The 21,373-nt window shown below is 45.5% G+C and overlaps 1 protein-coding gene across 5 annotated transcripts in view; it reads right to left on the reverse strand.

The window, feature by feature from the left end:
• CCDC88A (coiled-coil domain containing 88A) overlaps positions 1-21,373 on the reverse strand; it is a 2,139,415-nt gene that overhangs the window by 1,725,847 nt on the left and 392,195 nt on the right. For all 5 annotated transcript variants that reach the window (XM_069608255.1, XM_069608254.1, XM_069608253.1 and 2 more), the window contains exon 6: positions 18,700-18,783. In XM_069608255.1, the coding sequence (XP_069464356.1) occupies positions 18,700-18,783 (84 nt within the window). The remainder of the gene's footprint in view (positions 1-18,699; positions 18,784-21,373) is intronic.

Consider the following 21,373-nt stretch of genomic DNA (forward strand, 5'->3'; position numbering starts at 1 on the left):
TGCTGGGCACTCCCAGGCTAGGTGTAGAAACCCCGCCGGGGTCGCTCCGCACCTCGCGGAAGCCGCTGCTATGGTTTAGCGTTGTCGATGTAACCTGGATGGTGTGTGGTACACCTGGTGGACAAAGTTGAAGTGGATCAGTTTGTATTTCGAGTTCAGGGACACTTTTTGTGTCTGGGGTAGCACATATGCCCAATCCTCCTCGTCTATCGTGTCTGCTAGTGTTCTTTCCCACCTTTGTTTTGGAGCGAACAGCTGACTCGTGGCGGAGGACAACAGGTCTTTGTAAATGTTGGACACCAGCCTCCCCTCTCCTTGTGGTTGGATCACGCCATGTAAGAGTTGCCATGTGGGGGGCTGAGTAGGAAACGAAGGGAACAGAGTTCTAAGAGCGTGTCGGAGCCGAAAATAGACAAAGATCTCCAAGGGGGAGTTTGCCCCTCGTTCTCGTGCCTGTTGAACTGTTAGGAAGTGCCCGTCTACGAACCAGTCTTTTAGTGTGATTATCTGCTATTTGTCTGCCCATTGGAGGTATATTTTCTCAGACGCGAGAGGAAATCCTGGTATGAACCTTGCTGGAAGAAGGGGCGAGAATCGAACAGCGATGTCACTTTTGAGTGCTATCCGTCTCCATACCTCTTATGTGGTCTGTACCACGTCCAAGGTTTTACGTGATACCTGGAGGTCACCTATGATGGCTGCCCGTAGGAGGTTGGGGGCCAGTAGGACCCATTCTGGACATGTGGGCAAATGGATTGGGTGGCGTACCAATGACTCAGGAATTGTGCCTGTGCTGCTCAGTAGTAGCACTCTAGGTTGGGAAGTGCTAACCCGCCTTTTACGATTGGCTGAACTAGGGTCGCGTAGGCCACACTTGCCGGTTTGCCTGCCCATGTCGAGGATTAGGTCGTGTAGGTGCTGAAAGAAGACCCATGACAGTAGTAGTGGCAGGTTTACAAACAAGTACAGGAGTTTGGGCAATATGACAAATTGAACGATTGACACTCGCCCCCACCGAGTGAGTGGGAGGTGTCTCCATCTAGATATTTTGTCGCTGAATGACTATTGCCTTCCCGTAGTTGTCGAACGGGTCTTCGTGATTTCTGGACATCACCCCCAAGTACTGTACTTCCGAGGATCCCACCGGAACTCATAGTCGTCTCTAAATAGTATCGTTCCCTGGGTCACTGGGAACACGACCGATTTACTGTGGTTAATTTTTTGTGCAGAGAAGGTGCCGAATTTGAGCACTTCTCTCATTACCGGGTTTAGGTTTGCTGCCGCGTTACTTATGAAAAGGGCTATGTCATCGGCATATAAGGACAATATTAGTTTGTGGGGCCCTATGGAAAGTCCTTTCTCCAAGAGTTTGGTTCTGAGGCTTTTAGCTAGTGGCTCCATCGCAATCGTGAACAGTAGGGCTGATAAAGGGCAGCCCTGCCTAGTACCCCTTTTTAGTTCTATGGGTGTAGATTTCGTTTTCCTAGTGTAATGTTGGTTATGGGGTGCGTGTAGAGGAGTGAGACTAGACTTAGGAAATAGTCCCCCAGACCTAGTTTTTGAAGCACTGCGAAGAGATACGGCCACTCGACAGAGTCGAAGGCCTTCTCTGCATCGAGCAGGACTGCCACGGCCTGCGCCGCGGGGTCCATTACCCTGATAATGCTGAATAGTCGTCGGATACCGAATTTCGTGTTCCCACCTGGTATGAATCTAGCCTAATCTGCCAGTACCAGACCCGGCATCAGGGGGAGCAGACGGTTAGTGAGGATTTTCGCAAGGATTTTGTTATCTACATTTATGAGCGATATCGGTCTGTATGAAGCGCACTCTTCTGGGGGTATCCCCGATTTCTGGAGTAGTATGATGTCGGCTTCACGCAGCGTGGGAGGTAGACACCCGTTGACCAGAGCCTCTTCGTATACCGCTAATAAAATTGGGGGAAGGGTTGGAGCAAGTGCCTTGTCAAATTCCCCCGTCAGGCCATCAGGGCCTGGCGATCTGGTGCCCAGTAGTTCTTTTATCACTGCCAAAACCTCTTCAAGCGTGATTGGGCTGTTTAGGGGCTCTCTCAGTGATCCTTCTACCCAGTATAGCTCTACGTCATCCAGGTATTCTTTAAGGGCTTCTGGGTTATTCAGGGTTTTGGAGCTATATAGTTCTAGATAAAAGGAGCGGAATGCCTCTACTATATCGCCCTCTTTATGGACTAGTTTCCCATGGGGGTCGTGGATGCACTCCACTTGTGTGGGTCGTCTCTCCACCCTTAGCAATCTTGCCAGGAGTGCTCCTGGCTTCTGGCCCTCGCCATACTGCCATATTTGGTGTCTGCGTGCTAGGAAGCGGTTTTCGCGCTCGGCGTTATTCCTGAACTTGTCTAGTTCCTCTCTGAGTGTGCGGGGGTCGCTCTGGGTGGTGTAGTCACTTTCAAGCACCTTCAGCCAATTCCCTCCTGATGGTTTTCAGTATCCCATTCTTTCTGGCCATGCATTTCCCTCTGATATAGCATTTTAGCGAGTCCCACTCGAAGTGACAGACCCCTGATTGATGGCGAGAAAGGATTTAATCTCTTTTAGTAGTTCTTGGGCGAACACCGCATCTTAGAGTGTCCCCGGTTTAAATCTCCAGTTAGGGCCTTTCTTTTTGTTGTATGCGGGATGCATTCGAGAGTGACGGGGGAGTGATCAGAGTGTCCTCGGGAGGATCAGGCATAAGCCCCATTGGAAACCTTCTGTTCGAGACACTAGTAAATAGTCTAGGCGGGAACTAGTATTGTGTACCCAGGAGTGGAAGAGATATTTCCAGGAATCTTTATGACTGAGCCTCCATATATCTGTTAGGTTGTAGGCTTCGCAAATCTCTCAGACCTGGAGGCTGGCCTTAGTGGGTGTGAAGGAGGTTGGAGGTGATTTGTCCCATGCAGGGTCTAAGGTGGTGTTCAGATCGCCGCCCGATATGATCGTGGCTGTGTCAACCACCTCCTGGTGTGTCATATCATCCCTCGCTACAGCTATTAGCTTGAACTTCACATTTCTGCTAATCAGTATGGCTACCTATCTGGCGTAGGACGAGAAGGAAGAGTAGTATCTGTGGCAACCCCATGAGGCGGCCCATCGACTCTGAGAGGATGGCAGGAGATGAGTCTCTTGTATGAGGGCAATGTCTACGCTATGCCTCTTGAGGTATTGGGAAATCTTTTGTGCTTTAGCTGGATTGTTCTCAACCCTGATGTTCCATGTCACTAGCTTGAACGGTCCAAGGACAATTTGTGTGGCATCAGGATGTGTGTGGTTGGCTTAGGTGTCTTGTGATGTGGACTTGCATGCTTCTTTTGCTTGTTGATGCACGGTGGGAGGTCCTGGTGGTGGCGACCAGGTCCACGTGTGGCACATTCCTTGGAACTGTGAAGAACTCCCCTCCCAACGTGCTCCACTTGGTTGAACGTGAAGTGGAGATCTCCCCCGGTTTCCTTTCCGCAGGCAACCCCCAACTTGCCTGACAAAATACCCCCACTCCCCTCCCATAACTGTAAAAAGTTGCTGTGCTTGGGGCGCTATTGCCCAGCCAAGTCCGCTGGCTCCTTTCAAAATTACTGATTTGTGTGCTCAAAGGTGATAGTTTGTGTTATGAGTTCTACTGGTGAAGGTTCTGTGGTGAGTCGTCATGTTACCCGCCCCGCCCCCCAAGTTTATAACATTTCCTCAGTTCAAATGTGTGCTGCGCTCTCCCTGCAATACAGTTTGCACGTACCATGTGTGTTCAGAGCGGGGCTCTCCCTCTTCTATCAACTCTCACTGACCTCGGGCTGTTAGAGGGTCAGCAGCCTGCCTCGTCCATGAAGATGTCAGCTTCCTCAGGTGAGGTGAGGAACTGTGTTTTCCCCGCATGTTGGACACCGAATTTTGCCAGGAAGATCATGGAGTACTGAATCTGGTTGTCTCGTAGGCATTTGTTCACTCCTGTAAAGGATCTGCGCGATGCTTGAACTGCCTGCAAAAAATCCGGATAGACTTGTATCTCGTCACCGCTGTACTGCAGGTCACCCTTTTCCCTAGAGAGCCGCAGGATAGTATTGCGGACTCTGTAATTGAGGAGACGTGCAATGATGGGGTGCGGGATGCACCCGAGACAGGGCGACTGGTCGGCACCCGATGTGTTCTCTCGACCACAAAGAGGCAGGACAACAAGTTTTCGCCAAATAGCTCTTTACATATGTCCTCGACAAAGTCTTCTATTTTCCCCCGGTATCTGCTGCTCTCTCACCACCCCCACCAAGCATATGTTGATGCGTCTGTTTTGCCCCTCCAGATCTTCGTTGTTGGCCACCACTCCTTTTAATTGTGTCTCCAGTGCTGATACTCTGTGGTTTAGTGCTGTTGTCCCATCTTCTAGGTCGGATACTCTTTGCTCTGCTGTGTCGAGTCTATCCCCATGCTAGTCTAGACGGTGCTGTAGGAGGTCCACTTTCGAGGATAAGTTGTCTAGTTTATCATCGAGGTTCCAATGCCGGCGTTGAGTTCTAACAGGATCACTCATATGTCCATTTCTGGGATGGGAACTGCTTCCCATTCTTGCTCTGCGGTTGTGGGGGTACCGATTGTGTATGTGTAGTTGTGGTTTTGGCAGCAGATCCTGCGTCAAAGTTCAGTTTTCTCTGCATTTTATCAGCTTTCTTCATTTTCGGCCTTGGTGGTTGTTAGGGGCAGCGATACCAGTCTGGCCGAGTCTTGGTCTAGTGTGCAGGAGACTGCACTGCCAAAGGCAGTGGATCACACACTAGATAATGTTCTGGTTGTCGGTTGTGCGGTCCGGTTACCTTGTGTGTCCGGTCTGGTCAATCACTCTCGGCCAGAGTCACCTGATTCTATCTGCTGGGGTGGACTCACTGGCGTGCTCTGTTGTTTGCCTGTAACCTGCTGTGGCCACGCTGGTTATTTCCCGCGCTATGCGTTAGGCTGTTATCACCTGGACATGTCCACTTTAGTTTCGCGCCTTTCCATCTCCCGCGGCCAGGGTCCAACCTGATTGTTTTACCGGAGGTAGCCGGTTCAGTGGGGCGTGCCCTGCTAACTTCGTTGCGCGGGCATCAGGGTATCCAAGGTGCCATGTTCGCTTCTCACAGTTTTCTGGTCCGTGACTGGAAAGGTGTTGTTTTGGGATGTTGTCCGCCTGTGCCGGCAAGTCTTTCAATCGGCTCTTATCAATTGCGTTTCGAGGTGCTGCCCAGGGGTCAGGATTTCTAGCCCTGCTTTGGTGGTTTAGTTGTTACAGTTGGGACAGCATGATCGGAAATCTCTGCATATGTTGCTGTGTAGGTACTTGTCTCCTTTGGTGCTGTGTAGTGTGACAGCTCGGTCTTCAATTATATTGAGGTCCTGGTGAAGTATTGCACTAGTCAGTTCAGTGTGGGGAAGGGACTCACTTACTTAGTGCGCTGCTGTTATAACTCAGCCTCAGCAGGGGCTTTTGGATGTCTCTCCAGTTGGAGCATGTGACCTTGGGATTGCCGTCTGCCCGGCCCAGCTCACCCCCGCCGTGCCTCTCTTTTTGAGTGGGACTGGGCCCTGATCTGAGTCACTCTCCTCGAGGCGTGCCGGACTGGCCCGGCTGGCAACTGGAACGTTAAGAGGAGCTGCGAGGAGGAGCTTGCCCCGTGGTCCAGAGTCTAGCCGTGTAACTGTCCCCTGGTTGTTTCACTCCCGTTATTTCATCTGGCAGAGAGCACCGTCTTACACGCTTCAAGGTCCTCCTTTTGCTGGGATGTGCAGTGTGCTTTGCTCTTCTCAGTAGGTGTGCCTGGAGGCTGTTATCTAGGATTTGGGGTGCGCACAGCGCCTTGTCGCACGTTCGGCAGGGATGTGGCCCTGTTTTCAGTAGACCGCTAGTGGGACGGGCCTCTCTGCAGGCATGTCAGCCGGTGCTGCCACGCACCCCACGGTCCGATCCGATGGTCAGCTGGAGGGGCCCGGCAGAGCGGCTGTCCCGCCGGAGGTTTGCACCGCCCTGGTCAGCCCCGACTGCTGCTAAGTGCCATGCTGCACTGTCTGGAATGGAGGCCGCCTGATGTGCGGCATGCCCTCGGGTCGTCTCTTCGAGCAGGGCGCTGAAGGTGATTTCCTGCGGGTGTTGTTTGTTCGGCTTCCCTCACTCCGGACTCCTCACGCCATTGTGCCCCCAGGGAAGATTCTCTGGGCGCGGCTTGTGCCACAGCCCACTGCACTCGGACCGCCGATGTTATATTTGTTTGGAGGCCAGGCTTTGGTACGCACGTTACTGTAGCGCATTTAGGAATGCAGGCATTTTGGAATTCGCTATCTGGTTCCTTGGGTACAGGGGTGATGCAGACTGATGTTGCCTTCAGATTGTGGTTCGAAGGGCACTTCGGGCACGATTTTATTCAGGATTTATCAGAGCACTGCTGGGAGCTCACAAGGGAGCCGCCATCTTGTTGGCTCTCTAGCGCCCTCTCTCAGAGCAGCCTAATTTTAAAGAACCTTCTAACAACAGTGCCACGATAACCAGGCCCCCAAGGGGTCATAAATGGGCAAGCTGTGGAGCCTCAGATGACTGACACCATATGGCCCTTGCCAGGCCAGGAAATGGAAGTATTATTTAATATTTTGTTAAATAAGGAAAATAAGTGCATCTTTAAATTTTACACATGGGAGCACATTTTCCTGAATATCTATTGATAGGAGTGCCATAGCAAATTACTTTTTTTATTGTTTTATTATTCACAGTGAAATATAAAACGATATTTCATGGTATTCTTTTAAGTATGCAAATTATTGTAATGGAGATATCTTTTCACAGAAAAGATGCACTTCAGTGATTGATATATCATAGTTTCCATGCCAGCTAGGCAGATATTCTGAGATGGAAATGGAATTTTTGAGTGAACATAGAGAATAAAAAGCAAAAAAACTGTTGTGCTGAGAGAGACTAGCATCATTTGGTTTATGTGCGAGAACAATCTGGCAAACTAATTAGTAGCTTAATGACATGTGTGGAACATGTTTAAGAAAATCACAATTGTTTAATGTAAAATATTCTAGATGAAATCACATCAAATGGGAGGGGAATTGAGTTTACAACGTTACTCCATTGAATGCCCTCTTTGTCAATATGCCCAGTGAACAAGGGGATGGTTTAGTGAGGTGTCATTTTTGGAAAATTGTCCAATCATCTAGACTGACCAATTAAAATGGAGAAAAAATACACACCTCTAATGGGAGTGTGTTCTAATTTATAAAAGTCAAAATCCATAGATTGAAGGGGACAGATTGACTGGAAGGAGGAGAAAAAGAAGAATTGACAACAGAAAAGAGAGAAGAATAGCTTGCTTTTCTTTGGACCCATTTTGGATTTCTGGCAGACCATTGTCAGGGAGGTTCCCCTGGGGTGCAACCCCAGGCCTTACTCAGTGAAATGGAAACAGACAGGCCCAATAAAGAAGGAGTGAAACCAGGCTGTGCAGGGAAGCTTACCCACTTTTCTGATTGATGCCCACCTGTTACTAATAGGGGAGAAATGAACCAGTCCATAAGAGGGTACCCACCTGTCTGTGAGAAAGCCAAAGAAAAAGACATTTCTATTGAAGTATAATGGCACTGGGAAATATACATTTGCGGGGAGGTATACTCATGTCTCGGGAGGATAGCTCAGGGGCAACGCTCGCCTTGGAAGCAAGACTACGTGGAGCAACACAGTTTCGATCCCCAGGTCTGAGCTTAGAAACCTCTGGGTATTAAGCGTGTTATAAATCACCAATTAAAAAAAGTATGATAATTATAATTAACAGGAACAGATTAAATCCCAGACCCTCTATTTGTGAAAGTACTGAGGGGGAGGGGGAGTATATTAATTGACTGTACATCCTGGGAAATTAGTAAATATTTGAGAAATGTAAGTACTTCTGGAAACTTTGGATTTGATAAAGTATGGTGTGTATATTGGGAGATCCCTGGCTCCCTTTCTGTGCAATGGCCAAGTACAGGTTGGGAGCCAAATAATATCTCACTTTGCACATCCCTAGGAAAATAATGTAATTGAATTAATTCCCTGGTTATATCACTGAGTAGAGTCCTATCATTGGTTCTGAACCACTGAAAGGAAAAGGGAAAGGGTTTTTAACTGCCATCCATTTTCCCATTGAAAAATGACAAATATGTACTTTCTACACAAGAATATAATAAAAACACCATGACAGGGAAACTAACAAACATACATGTTGAAATACATGTTTCTCTTTTTGCAAGCAATTTACATGCAGGAATGTTAAGTAACCAGTCTTTAAATCAGGTTTTCTAAAATGCTGTTTAAATACTGGCACTATTAAGTAGAAAAAAGGAGGTATTTATTTTTAATAAATGAAAAGTTGAGAGATTTAGGCAGGAGTGTTCTGATTTCATTTTGTTTTCTATAAAATGAAAGCTTTTTCTTGAACCCTCCTTCATTTTTCAATCCGTCTGAATGTGTACTCAGGCTCAACCAAATGTACATATGGTGATGTGTGTGCTTTTAAAAAGTCTATTTTCAAGTTAAATGCAGCATGGACAACTGAATTGACCAGTATATTAATCATTCATCATTGTAGTAACAATTGATATCGGGATTTCATTGAGATACAAAAAGATGTATAATTTGTTTATATTATAAACTGGTTTGATTATTTCTATTTTTTAATAAGTAGACATTCTGCGCAACCCTGTATGGTTCTTGTCTTGAAAGGGGAGGGAAGCTGAAGGGAATCCATTCTGTTAAACTGGCATGTCTGAGGTTCATAAAAAGAACTTTATTAAACAAACAAAAATTGTGGGTGCCTGATTTGGGTTGGTGGAAAATTCCCCCGAACTAGATGATAGCCGACTAAATCATTCTACAGTTTATGAAATGTGCTTTGTGCCGTTAATAAAATGAATACATCTAGGAACTTGGTTAGATCTGGGAATGCTGCTTGTACCACTTGTTTTGAAGGTTTCAGTAATTTAAATGAAAATGATTGCCTTTCTTACACACTGGAGATTCCCTACTGTCAGCATCAATTTCTATTGAAAGGTTTGAACCCACCAAATCAAATAAGCCACTTCTATTTCCTAATAAGTTCCGGAGTATGTGCATTAAATTACATTGTATGTCTTTCTTCTAATGTCTTTCTTCTAAGATTGGAGTGGAGGAGTTTGGGATGGATACAAGTATCACATTTTTTCACTGGAAGGAAATGTGGGCTCTGAACCCCATGGTGGTGCATAGTTATATATGTTTGTTGTCAAAGCTCCTCTTGTAATAAGGGAAATACACATGGTCTCATGACTTAGATTTCTGTCAAACGGCAAATCGAAAATGTTGATCAAGTATTTAATAGATGTCATATCCACTTGACTTGCAGTTGTATTTTGAACCATCTTTGGCTATAAAAAAACAATCTAGAGGAGAACAAATTATTACTGTTGGAAGTTAGGGATGTCCATTGGTACCCTGCACACAAGAGACTCAGCTACGTGCGCTGGAGTAATCATTGGTAGAGGCAAAGGAAGAAGAAGACTGAAGCCTTTGGAGAATACAGACAGGATCCACGGGTTGCTGAAAAGACACTTCCAGGTGTCCTGGAACAGAGCCAAACAGTACCCCACAGGTGAGCTGTGTTTCCAGACCTTGACATCACAGCTTTTTGGGGGCAGGGGAGGGGGATCAGAAAAACCCACGCAACATCCTCTGCTGCTTTCTCCTGTTGTTTCTGGGTGACCTTTCAGGCCTCCGTGTACCGCAGTCTGGAAACCCCTTAAAGCCAGAGAAGGCGCAGGGTTTGAACTTGGTCCTACCCTGGGATTGAGGGAAGGATTTCTGACCTGGTTTTGTCAGGATGACCAAGGACTTGGCGGTTTGAGTGGAGGTTTTCTTCTTTGTTCAATTCGTCACCAGTGGACGAATTAAAAAGGTCCACGGCCTGAAAGGACAGAGGCTTGCATGTCCAAAGTGAGGTCGGACAGAAATTCCCTGAGCTCCCGCCACAGCTTCTGGTTAGCTGCAGCCAAGGGGGCATACACATTGGCCTGCCGTAGATGCAGTCCTGAGATGGAGTAGCAGTGCTTTCCCAAGGACTCAAGGACTTTGTCCTCCTTGGAGAGACAACTGGAGGCAGCTCCCATGGAAGAAGCCAATGAAGAAGATGGTTGAGAACACAAGGCCGCATCCACCACAGAGGAATGGGGCTGCAGGTGCAAGATCAGGAGGATTGGCTCCTCGTCCATCAGCCTAAACCTGCTGTCCAACTTCTTGTTCATCTGGGCGTCGGTCATGGGCTTCTCCCAGACCTTCTGTGCCACCTGCAGGACATCCTTCTGGAGGGGAAGGCCAGACTGGAACGTGGTGCGTTTGCCCAAGACCTCTGCTAGCACTCCCGACTCCTGGGGGCCCTCCTCAGGAAAAGGACCCCCAAAAACTCTGCCAAGCCCTGGCACCGGGACCAGGAGCACAGGAGGAACGGGAGGAGCACCCAGAGGAAGGGGCCATGGTGGCGCTACCTGCGGGATGACCTTCACAGTGCCCTTCAGGAGCCCCTTCATCTGAGGGAAACGCATGAGGAAGAGGACACGCTCATAGAAGCAGTCCTCACAAGTCGTCTGATTTCTAGGGGCCCAGCCCTCCGAGGTGCTGGCCCTCCGCTCCTGGTCAAAGCCCTGAGGCGCCTGGTGCATGTAGCTGTACGGCTGTGATGCGTAGATGTAGCCCTGGGGGGGGGGCTAAAAACTTGCACCATAGGATCTGCTGCCGCTTCCAGAGTGAATGGGGCTGGGATCATCCTGCAAAGGCCATTCCATGGGTGAAAGTACTGGCAGGCTCTGAGCTGAATCCAAGATGGCCACCTGCCTGGCAGTCTCCACCACGTGCCTCTCTGCCATTTTGAAGCTTTGCGCCACGCCCAGGGTGGGAGGGCGCGAAGGCCCTGAGCCAAGAGAGGCCTCAGACATGAGATGATACAGCTTGGGTCTTGCACCCGAAGCAGAAGCGTCGACCTCAGAGATCATTCTGGTAGGCGCTGAGCCTTCACCCGGCCAGCCGGGAAGTCGTAACGTCCTGATTCATGGCCTCAGAGTGAGCTCCAGTAGGCTGGGAGCCCTCTGCACCTGTGGCCGTAGCTGTGCTGGATCTAGCCAAGGATAGGTGGCACTCGATCCTTTATCCCCTGGGGTATAAGACGAGGACAAGCCTGATCATCCTTCTGAGGACAGCCTGGTAGAGCCCCTCAGCTTGGGAGCAGGTAGCCTGGAAGGCCTCAGGTCTATCCCCGGACCACCCCGGAAGAGCCCCTGAGCCTCTCAGTTTGGGAGCCAGTAGCCTTAGAGGCCTTGGACCTACCACAACCTGAATCTGAGGAACCCTGATTTGTGGGAAGGAGTCACTGCGCTGTAGAGCCGTGCTGAACAGAAGGCCTACCTTGTCTTGACGAGAGATCCTGGATACGAAGTAGTTAAGGTGGGGCAGAGGAGAAGTATGGAAGATCTCCCTCCACCACAACAAGTGACTCTTCAGTGCCCTGTGACCGAGAGCACTGGGGGCCGAACATGAGCCCCTGTGGTGGTCGGGCCCCAAGCACTCAAGATAGAGTGCATGAGGGTCCGAGGCCGGAAACGAACGGTCGCATGAGGCACACCTCATGAAGCCTCCTGCGTTCAACATGTGCCACGGGAGGCGAGGTACTAAAGGGAAGTCAAATACGGATTGAAAAAATAAACGGGGAGCAAGCGGAGAGCTAAAAAGTCTCTATGATGGCTGCCAGGTCTGACACCATCCGTGCAGCAAAAGGGAGTGAAGTGAGCTCTAGAGGGCGAGGCTGCGCCCCACGTGTTTTACTGAATTTAAAGGGGAAACGCAATTTTTTGCTGACAAAGATTCAGATACCGTCCTCATGTTAGGGACACCCACAAGGATGGAGGAAAGGGAACGGGACGTATTAGTATGCTACTGATATTAATTATCAGGAAATATCTGTTCTGTTTTTATTAGTTTCAGTGTTTGATGATTTTAGATAATTATAATATCCCTGAATGAAATGTAAACTATTGATCTTTTGATTTATAACTATGATTTTAAATTCTGTAAGTGTTATGCTTTTATGCTTTTATGGATTTGCTGATTTTACTATCTGAAATTAAGCTTATTCGATTTGATTTTGACATATTCTGGGCCTCTAGTTGCTGTAACGTCTACTTGCCCCTGATCCAAGAGGCAATCTATTTCTATAAAAGACTGTAGTTGTTGCATTAACATGCTCTAAAATAAAAATTACAATAAATGTGGGATTAAAGATAGGTTGGAAGTGTGACAATTTGACACAATCAGCCATTGTTTTTTCCAGAAGGGTAGCCACATATGCACAATTATGGTTATAGGAATGATACCTTGTTATAGTAATTTATTTACAATAAGCAAGTCTCACTGGCCACTAACTGATATGAGATTACATTGTTTTTAAATTGTTTTTAAATTGCTGCAATGAATACATCACCTGGTGAATTAGAGAATCAAGTTCTTAAAAGGAGGTAATCACACTTTTCTGGACCTAGAGGGCAAAGTTCTGTTGATCATGCAGGTTATGTGCTTTTGTGGTTAACGAATCGGTATGGAATGAATTGGCTGAGATACATTCAGGGTGACAGTTTTGGATTGGATGGTTTGAATTTTGTTAATCTAATCCTTCTTAAAAGTAAGTGGAATTTGTATTGGTGAGCAATAAATATGGAAAGATTATGCTCTTACTCTCTAGGCTTTGAAATTAGATTAACAGGTAACTCGATCGTGAACATATTTTTTTTTCATTCTTACCGTACACATTGTCTGAAAATGTGCTAGATATTGTAGTTTTTTTCTCCATTTTTTTCTAGAAGCATTTATTTTATTCTTTTGCTTGCCTGGCTTTATTTCTGCATTAAACAATCGAAATTGATGGGACTATTCTGCATATTTTCTTTCTCTTAAGGATATTAAATGAGGAAGTTATGCAAGAACTCTGGTCCTTTGTCTGTCTTGGTGTTTAGTAGGGCTCAAGGTACTGACAGTTGAGAGAGGCAAAAAGACAAGATTATCAAGTCACAATTAGAATGATTCTTCCAGGGAAATGTCTCTCTATTCAGAGATTCGTGGTGTATTGGGCATTGTCTCCCATACATAAAATTGCAGTATTTTTGTTTGAATGATAAATGTCATTGAGCCAGATGTTTAAGTTAAATAAAATCAAGAGGTTTTTAAGAGAAATAGTTAGCTAAGTTATGAGATCTGTGAGGGAGATACATCAGCAAAAAATGTTGTGTTACAGAGGAGGATATGTTGCCTAATAGGACTTTACAGAGGAAAATGACGTTACGTTTCAACAATTTCACCAAATATCTATCTGAGGAAATGATTACCAGGCTGCCCCCACGGCCCAGCATGTGTTAGCTTGGATGTTTCTAGAATCTTGAAAAGAATGTCCTGTCTATAGTCTATGAAGTCAAATCTATCCAATCTGTGTTAACAGTGTACCCCAATAATAATTAGGGTGCCATAAGAGGCTTGCCCAAAAGCCTGCGGTTTCAGCAATGAAATAAGCAGGGTATGTGTGAATTTTGGTTGGCAGCAGGGAGGAGGAAACACCCTAATGACACAGTCCTGCAGATAAAGGGGAGTTTAATATGGTTGATCACCTGGTCTTCAGTACTAGTCCTTCATACAATAAGGATCCCAATTCAAGTGGTGAATATTTAAACCTGCGGTGCAAGATGAGAGGCAGCCTTTTGTGCCTGTCTACTGGGTCATGCACATATGGGTGTTAGGGAGAATTCTCTGTTTAGGCTGAATTTCCTAACCTAGTGAGTCCCCCAGCAGCTTTGCTGGATTTTTGGGGTTTATTTTTTTCTCCTGCCAAGAGTGAGACTCTTTTACCCTCACTCTTGGGCATGATTTGAGTGTGTTTCTTTGAATCTAGATGTGTTTAATGGGCTATGGGGTATTTTACTCCATAGGGCTTCATGTGTTTTTGTGATGTGTGTTGCACAGCACCCTCCGTGCAGTAACACAGGGGTGTCCTAGTGACCCCCCAGTATAGACTCCATACCCTGGGACTGACTACTGTCTCCCAGGGCATGTAAAGTCACCATTGACTTTACTAGTCTTAGATTCTGAACAGAACCAGTACAAACCATCATATTGTGGACATACTGGCTGGGGCAATTCAATTGCCCCAGGGTCTGTTAGTCGAGGGGGCACGTCTCCGTCCCCCCTGATCGAGTTTTGGCTGGTGGCAGTGGATACTACTTTTTATATTCAACCGCGAATATTTTCCTATGGGATTTCCCATTGTTTTAGGCTACGATCTTTATTTAATTATTTACGGTTGCCTCGAACATACCGCCGGTTTATTTAATTAATATTAATTCTCCGGTTGGTATTTTCTGCCAAAACTTGATTCTAAAATGGCGTTTGTGTTCTCTTCTGTGACTCCAACCCAAGTCGAGCCCTTTGTTCCACTTTTTGGCGAGCTTCTCCACAGAAGCCCTCCAAAGTGGTGCCACTCTGTCTGGGGTACTTAGGAGGGGTGGAGGGGAATTTAGGCACCCTGGACTGAGTTGCCTAGGCAACTCAAGTCACACTCCGTCCTGATTGGCCCAAGTGGTGAGCCGGTCGGCTCACCACTTAGCATGTTTGAGTGACAGCTAGGCTGAGTGAATGGGGGTTTGCTGCATAAAAGCAGGGCTTTGGGGACTGGAACTTCAGAAGTCGCCACAGGACCTAAGAATCCGATGAGGGAGAAGCTGAGCCGACCTGCCACGACACCACTACCGGTGGAGCCCTGCTGGACTGCCTCACCACTTTTCCCAACGACAGAGGAGATCTCCCGCCGGAGAGTCTTCTTCCTTTGACTGGTGGGGATAACCAGTTTCCCCGTCTTTTCGCCTTCCCGACGTACCTCGTGGCCGCCTTGCCTGTGCCAAGCACCCCGGCAACCGGGATACCACGTTTTACCACGACCGCGAAACAAAGGTACCACCTTTAACCGGAAAACTCTGCGGCTGGTTTCTGCCCTGGTAGTGCAACGACCTTCATCTTTCCTCCAAGTCGAGATCTTCTCTTCCCCTGGACGACGACGCAACTTGTACCCACTACCAAGAACAACTGCCACCGCTGGAGGATCCTTCCCACTTAAGGTACCGTGTCCCGCCTGGCTTCCCTTGCTACCGACTCTACGGGGTAGATTTAGCCCCCGGCTTTCGAACCTGGGTTAGTCTAGGACACCCTGGCTAAACCTTTTTAAGCCTCTCTATACTCTTTTTGAACCCTCTGCAAGACTTTCTAAGCCTAGTGTAACTGTGTGATCTTGGGTGCATTTGTGCTCTGCTCTCTCTAAGAGTGGGCCCAGCCTTTGGACTTTGGCTCACTAGTGACCTTTGCTCTTCTGCCTTGCTAATAGTGTTCCTGAATCTTAGAGTGGTGTACCTTTCCATATTCTGTCTTTTTCCCTCCCGTTCTCACAAACTTATTGGAGTGCAATCTAGTTAAGCGCTCACCTCTGTATGAAAATAAGTGGTGTTTTACTGTGACTTATCTGATAAGGAAAAAGGGGTGTATATATTACAATAGTAACTGTGTTTAGAATATTTTACAATAAGAGTGCTGGAGTGTTTCAAACTGTGTGTTTTTAAATAAATAATTATATACTTTGATACCAAAGCTCTGGTCAGTGTTTGCTTGTATTATTGTATCTGAGTGCCTATTGTGTATACTTTGCATACTGCCTAACTCTTCTTGAGGGAAGTCTGACTGCTCAGCCACAGCTATCAGGTAAATCTGGGTGGTACAGACTGCTACCAAGTGGGTTTACTGCCAACACCTGTAGTCTTAAATCTTTTGCAGTGGTCCCTGAGGGAACTGCACAGGTTTCTGCCTAACAATGGGAACAACCGACTTGGCTCTAGTGCACCTCATCATAGCAGTAGCACTCCTGTTGAGCACTACCCTTGCACAAACTCTTCATCCAGCCAGTAAATTGGGAAATAGGACCCCCACTTGATCACTTGCCCAAATGTGATTAAAGTGGCATGAATCAAGAATAGAGAGGGCCTGCAACCCAATCAGGCATAGAGTTGGAAGAAATGCCCAAGTCATGGTAAAATCGAATTTAAAACAAGCAATTCTTAAGCAATATGAACACACCTTTCCAGTAAGAGCTCTACAGCGCACCCTGTAGGAAAGCTTAGTAGGGCATCACGAGAGATGCTTAACACAGCTATTAAATTGGAGACCAGGCCCACCCAACAAGATAACTTGAAACAATATGGATCGGACAGCCATGAATCAAGGACGCAGTGGGCCAGCAACCCAACCTGTCAGAGTCTGTAGAAATCCTAAACCTTTGCCTGGCTTTTTGGGCATGCAACATTGGTTACGTGGAAGGTGAAAGTTAATTTAAAACAAGTGATTCTTGATCAATACGAGTACATCTCTCTAGTAACAGTAACACACATCCTCAGGGAGGTGTTTTAATAACATATTTGCCATCTGAAGCAGTGGAAAGTGAATCGATGTATTGTGATTGTGGAATATGTAGCACCTGTAAAACCTTCAGTAGTGCACCTTGCCAAACATGAGCCATGGTATTTACAGATGTATATCCAACATTGCACCTTTGGGCTTTGTGTCCAGCACCGTTGGTGCCTTTGACATCTAATAAGGATCAGATACATCATCAGGCAAAGCTCTGTCTACTATACCACTAATGATTTCTAACCACTTGTCCATAGCATCGGTCATCAAAAATGTATCTGATTTGGGAAACCTACAGCTGTAACTCCTTGGAACATGGATTGCATCTGTCTCCTTAATGAGCCATTTTCAGAAATATGTTTAAGAGCAGGTATATCGTGTGAGTGTACATGAGGGTACATATGCACAGATAAGTGCCTGTATGTGTGTTGGTGAACAGATAGCTATTGGTAGATGTGAGTGTGTATGTGTAGGCATGTGGGAGTGCAGACTTCTGTGTGCTTGTTCAATGTAACCCTGTGGGATGCGTGTTCAGTTGTGAGTGTATATTTTCATTTGGTGGACGTTGGCATATCATAGTAACATAGTCATATGAAGGAAATGTCTGGCTATATGAGGAGACTACCTCTAAATATGCTGTGAATCCATGGCTATATTATGGAAATAGGTGGAATATGAGGGCAGTACTAGGGCATGTGAAGGCATAAAGAAGGGATGCTTGCCTGGGCATATCCTCCCACATATGGTGTACCCATTGAAAAATGCTTTGAAAATCCAGCCCTCAGTATGTCGGCATTGGCTATCAAAAACTGATAATAGTTATATATCTCATGAAAAGCTGTAACACATGTTTAACTGATGGCATACATGGCTAGCACTGATCCAATCACCAGCTGCTCTTTATGGAACTAACATTTAAATCACTGCAAACATTAGTATTTTAAGCTTTAGAATTCAGATGAATAAAATGTTTTGCATTAGCCTTTACCAGGATTTACATTTTCAAAAACTGTACTCTATGCGCCTGTATATTTAATTTTTTAATCTACGTAGACCTTAAAATATTTGAATGAGTCTAGACAAAACCATTATTTTGCAGAGGTGTTTTCTGTCCGTTTTGTTATGCTAAACTAAAATATTGGTCACTATTGTATTGTATAACACTTTTGTTTAATGTTCTTTGCCTGAACACTTTTAAATAAACATTTCATAATGTTGTGACTCTTGTTAGTTAGCTAGCAAACCAAACCAACAAAGCAAAACAACCAGTGTCAATCACTGATGTAGTATACTTACTACAAGGTTTCACAATAGGACAATGCACAATAGGACAATTACCTAAACAGTATCTAGTTATCAAAGCAATCCTTTTCAGCAGAAGTGCTGTGGAGAAAATAAAAGTAGGTCGTGCCATGAATAAGGAAGCATTTTGTCTATTTTTAATGTCTATTTGTAGTAGGCATCATCGGGTTAAACATAGAAAAATCAAGGTAAGAGAATATCTACCCAGGAACCTTATTTCTCCAAATAAAGCCATGCTATCAAAATTTTTGGGAAATCAAAACATGTAATTTTCTTTTCTCAGTTCAAATGACATGGAGTTCCACTTCCTTGCAGCTTGGTAGGAAAAAGCTCCTCCTCCCTTTCTTGGTTTGCTAAAATTTGGGATGACGGACAGCTGGTTTAAGCTCGATCTGAACTGCCTACATGATTGGTGGCATACAAATAAGGCATTACATTATAGTTTTTTGTCTATACATAGCCTTATGTGCCAAGCACATCACCTTAAACTCCAAGTTCTTCTTAAAAAGTAGCCAATGTAAAGTGGTCAGTCGAGGAGAAATGTGTTCATATTTATGCGCAAATGAGAGGAAAGGCAGCAGATGTCCCAATTAAAGATTTTGTTACCATAGCCACCTGCGGCTAAAGAGTAAAATAGGAGTCTATTAAAATATCCAGTCTGTGGGCCAAAAAAGTCAACACCAAGGATCTGTTATTGCATTGAGGATTAGGACTCCAGTTTTGTGATTAGCTTCCATCCATTCAGCTTCAACTGATGTAATGACATTTACTGATGTAATCAGAGAAACAAAAGGTTGTATTATGGTTAATCAATAAAGGTGGCAATGTGTTTATACAAATACAAAATCTGTGCTTTAAATAAATATATCAAAAACATACCTCTTGAATGTATGCTGCAACAGCAGCCTTTGTATCAAAATCTAATTCTTGGATTCGTTCAATAAATTCTTCTTTTTTCTCACACTGAAACAAATATAAATCAACAAGATTATTGTTTTCAAAGTAACCTAAACGTTCATTCATTATAAGAGTTGTGTTGCACAATGGTGCCATGTAAAGCAGTTTTATTATCATCCATGGATTTGGTTACAGCTTAATTGAATTCAAGCATAGACATTTATTTTATTTGCAAACAGTGTGAAAAAACAATGGATCACTGTACAGTAGGGTAAACAAACCAATGTTCATGGAACTCATCATCCACAGCAAGGCTTAGGTACAATGTTAAGGCATGATATGCAAAAAGCGTAGCAATTTCAGGATTTACAGACTCTTTTCAGGTACATATGGAAAAGGACAGTAATCTTTCTAAAATGTCATCTTGTTGATCATTGAATTTGACTCCACAATACAATATGGCATTTGGAACGTGTATTCACACATGGAACAACACTGGTTCCTTTTCTTGCTGGGGTAGCCCAACATTATTTGTGCCGGACTGAACTGAAGACATGGATGTAACCCCTTTTTAAATGGGAACATGTCCTGCGGGCTCCCCCAGCAACTCTGTGACCTCGATCCAATATCTTAAATGATTCTACAATACGATTTCATGTTAAAATGTTGGTTGAATGACAACCACACATTGTGAATCTTTCAGGTATGTTGGCATCCATCTAATGTGGAGCTAGCTCTAGTGTGGGGGAAATTGTCTTACCACAAAACAGTTTTGAAAAGTATTGGTGACCTTCTCATTTCTGCTAGCTACATTCACTATTCTCAACCTGTGTTATCCAGGAGCTGTTACTACAAAACCTTGCCCTTATGTAGTCAAAGGCCCTCATATTTTCAATTCCCTCCCTGGCTAAATGGAGATTAGGATTAATGTGCATCCTAAAAGAAGTCAGCTATAATTTAGATTCTCGATGCTAGATCAAAATTCAAGCAGTAATTACCAAATGTGTATCTGACGGTTTTACAGGAACTCAAAGAGCAAAACGTAGGCATAGGAAATCAACTGAAGAAACTGAAAATAGACGTGTAGGTTAAATTCCTCTTTACGGTGTTTATAATGAAGGGATGCCATACATAAGGTCTTTTTGTGTTGGTCACCAGTCCTTCTTCTTGCAGTGGCCATAGAATCTGTGTCTTTGCAAACCTCCAAGAGTTTTTGTTATACGCCAGAGACATCTGCAAAGGGAACAATGCCCAAACTCTCGCCATTTAATTGAGGTGCTTCAGCGCTCAGTGGCCAGGTCATTCAAAATAAAGAGAGAATAATAATAATGGGGGAAAAAGCACTCTTGTCTTACCCTCTTATGTACTGGAAAGGACTTAGTAGGCATACCTACTAGACCCCAACTGACAATTTCTGTACTATTTGAATAAAGATCCGTAAGTGCCACCATCAAGTACTTTGGTACTTTCAGATGGCTCAAGGATTTCCATGGGACCTCACATTACTCACTGTGAAATGCATTCTTGAGGTTCACAAACTTTTGATTGACTAGGTGAAGCTTGGTGCTTGGTAAGTAAGCTTGGCCGATCATCCTTATGCCCTGTGTGAGGAATCTGAGAGTGTCCTCACTTCTTCCCCCAAAATATCCTCCCACTAGGTGGCCAGGGAAAGGCTGTCGCTTTCGGATCCTGACCGTGGGGTTGGATATGCGAGGGAGAATCACCTGGGAGGAGGCACCCTTGGGTGAGACACAGTTTTCCCCATTTCCCTTTCATCAGGAATCAACTGTCCCACAGGCTTTTATGGATATTACCAATCCCTTCCCTATGGTGTTAGAAAGCCATCTCCCGATATATACCACGATGGCACAGAGAAAGAATAGATCCCATAGAAACATATATTATATTGATCCTTTATTAATACAGACTTACAGAAATAGCACTATAGTACTGAGACGAGGAAGAAACCATGTAGAAACTCACATTCAAACTTTATTGACTCAAACATACGAAAACACCACTCTGGTACTGAGACGAGGAAGAAGGATGCCGAGTACCAAGACCACTGCGAAATAGTGAATGCCCTGCACCTGAAGCCAGAGAGGTGGTATGAATGGCCCGCTCAGATTGGGCTATTGGGGCACTTGCAGGAGAGCCAGAAGTCTTTGGCTAGTTCTGCCAGAGGATGAGACCTGGTACCACCCAGGTGATTTATGTATCTCACGGCGGATATGTTGCCCATCTTTAGTAAGATGCAACAGCTCACCTTGTCTTTGGCGAGGGATTGTATTGCGAATGATCCTGCAAGGAGCTCTAGACAATTGATGTGCATATCCAGCTCCTGTGGAGACCATGTCCCTCCAGTAGCGACTAGGCCACATCTTGCCCCCCATCCAGAACGGCTGGCATCCGATTCTATGATGACATCCGGAGCCAAACCGAAAATGGCTCTGCCGTTCCAGGCCTCCATGTGTGAGAGCCACCAATTCAGCTCTGTCCTTGCCTGTGACGATAGTGTCAGCCTTTGCAAGTATGAGAGACTGCGCTGCAGGTGTTGACCTTTTAGCCTTTGTAATTCCCGGTAGTGCAGAGGGCCCGGAAAAATTGCTTGTATGGACGAGGATAGGAGGCCTATTACTCTTGCTGGTTCCCGGAG

This window comes from Ambystoma mexicanum, chromosome 4q (assembly GCF_040938575.1).
Source record: "Ambystoma mexicanum isolate Mex_15411 chromosome 4q, UKY_AmexF1_1, whole genome shotgun sequence".
Taxonomy (NCBI): Eukaryota; Metazoa; Chordata; class Amphibia; order Caudata; family Ambystomatidae; genus Ambystoma; species Ambystoma mexicanum.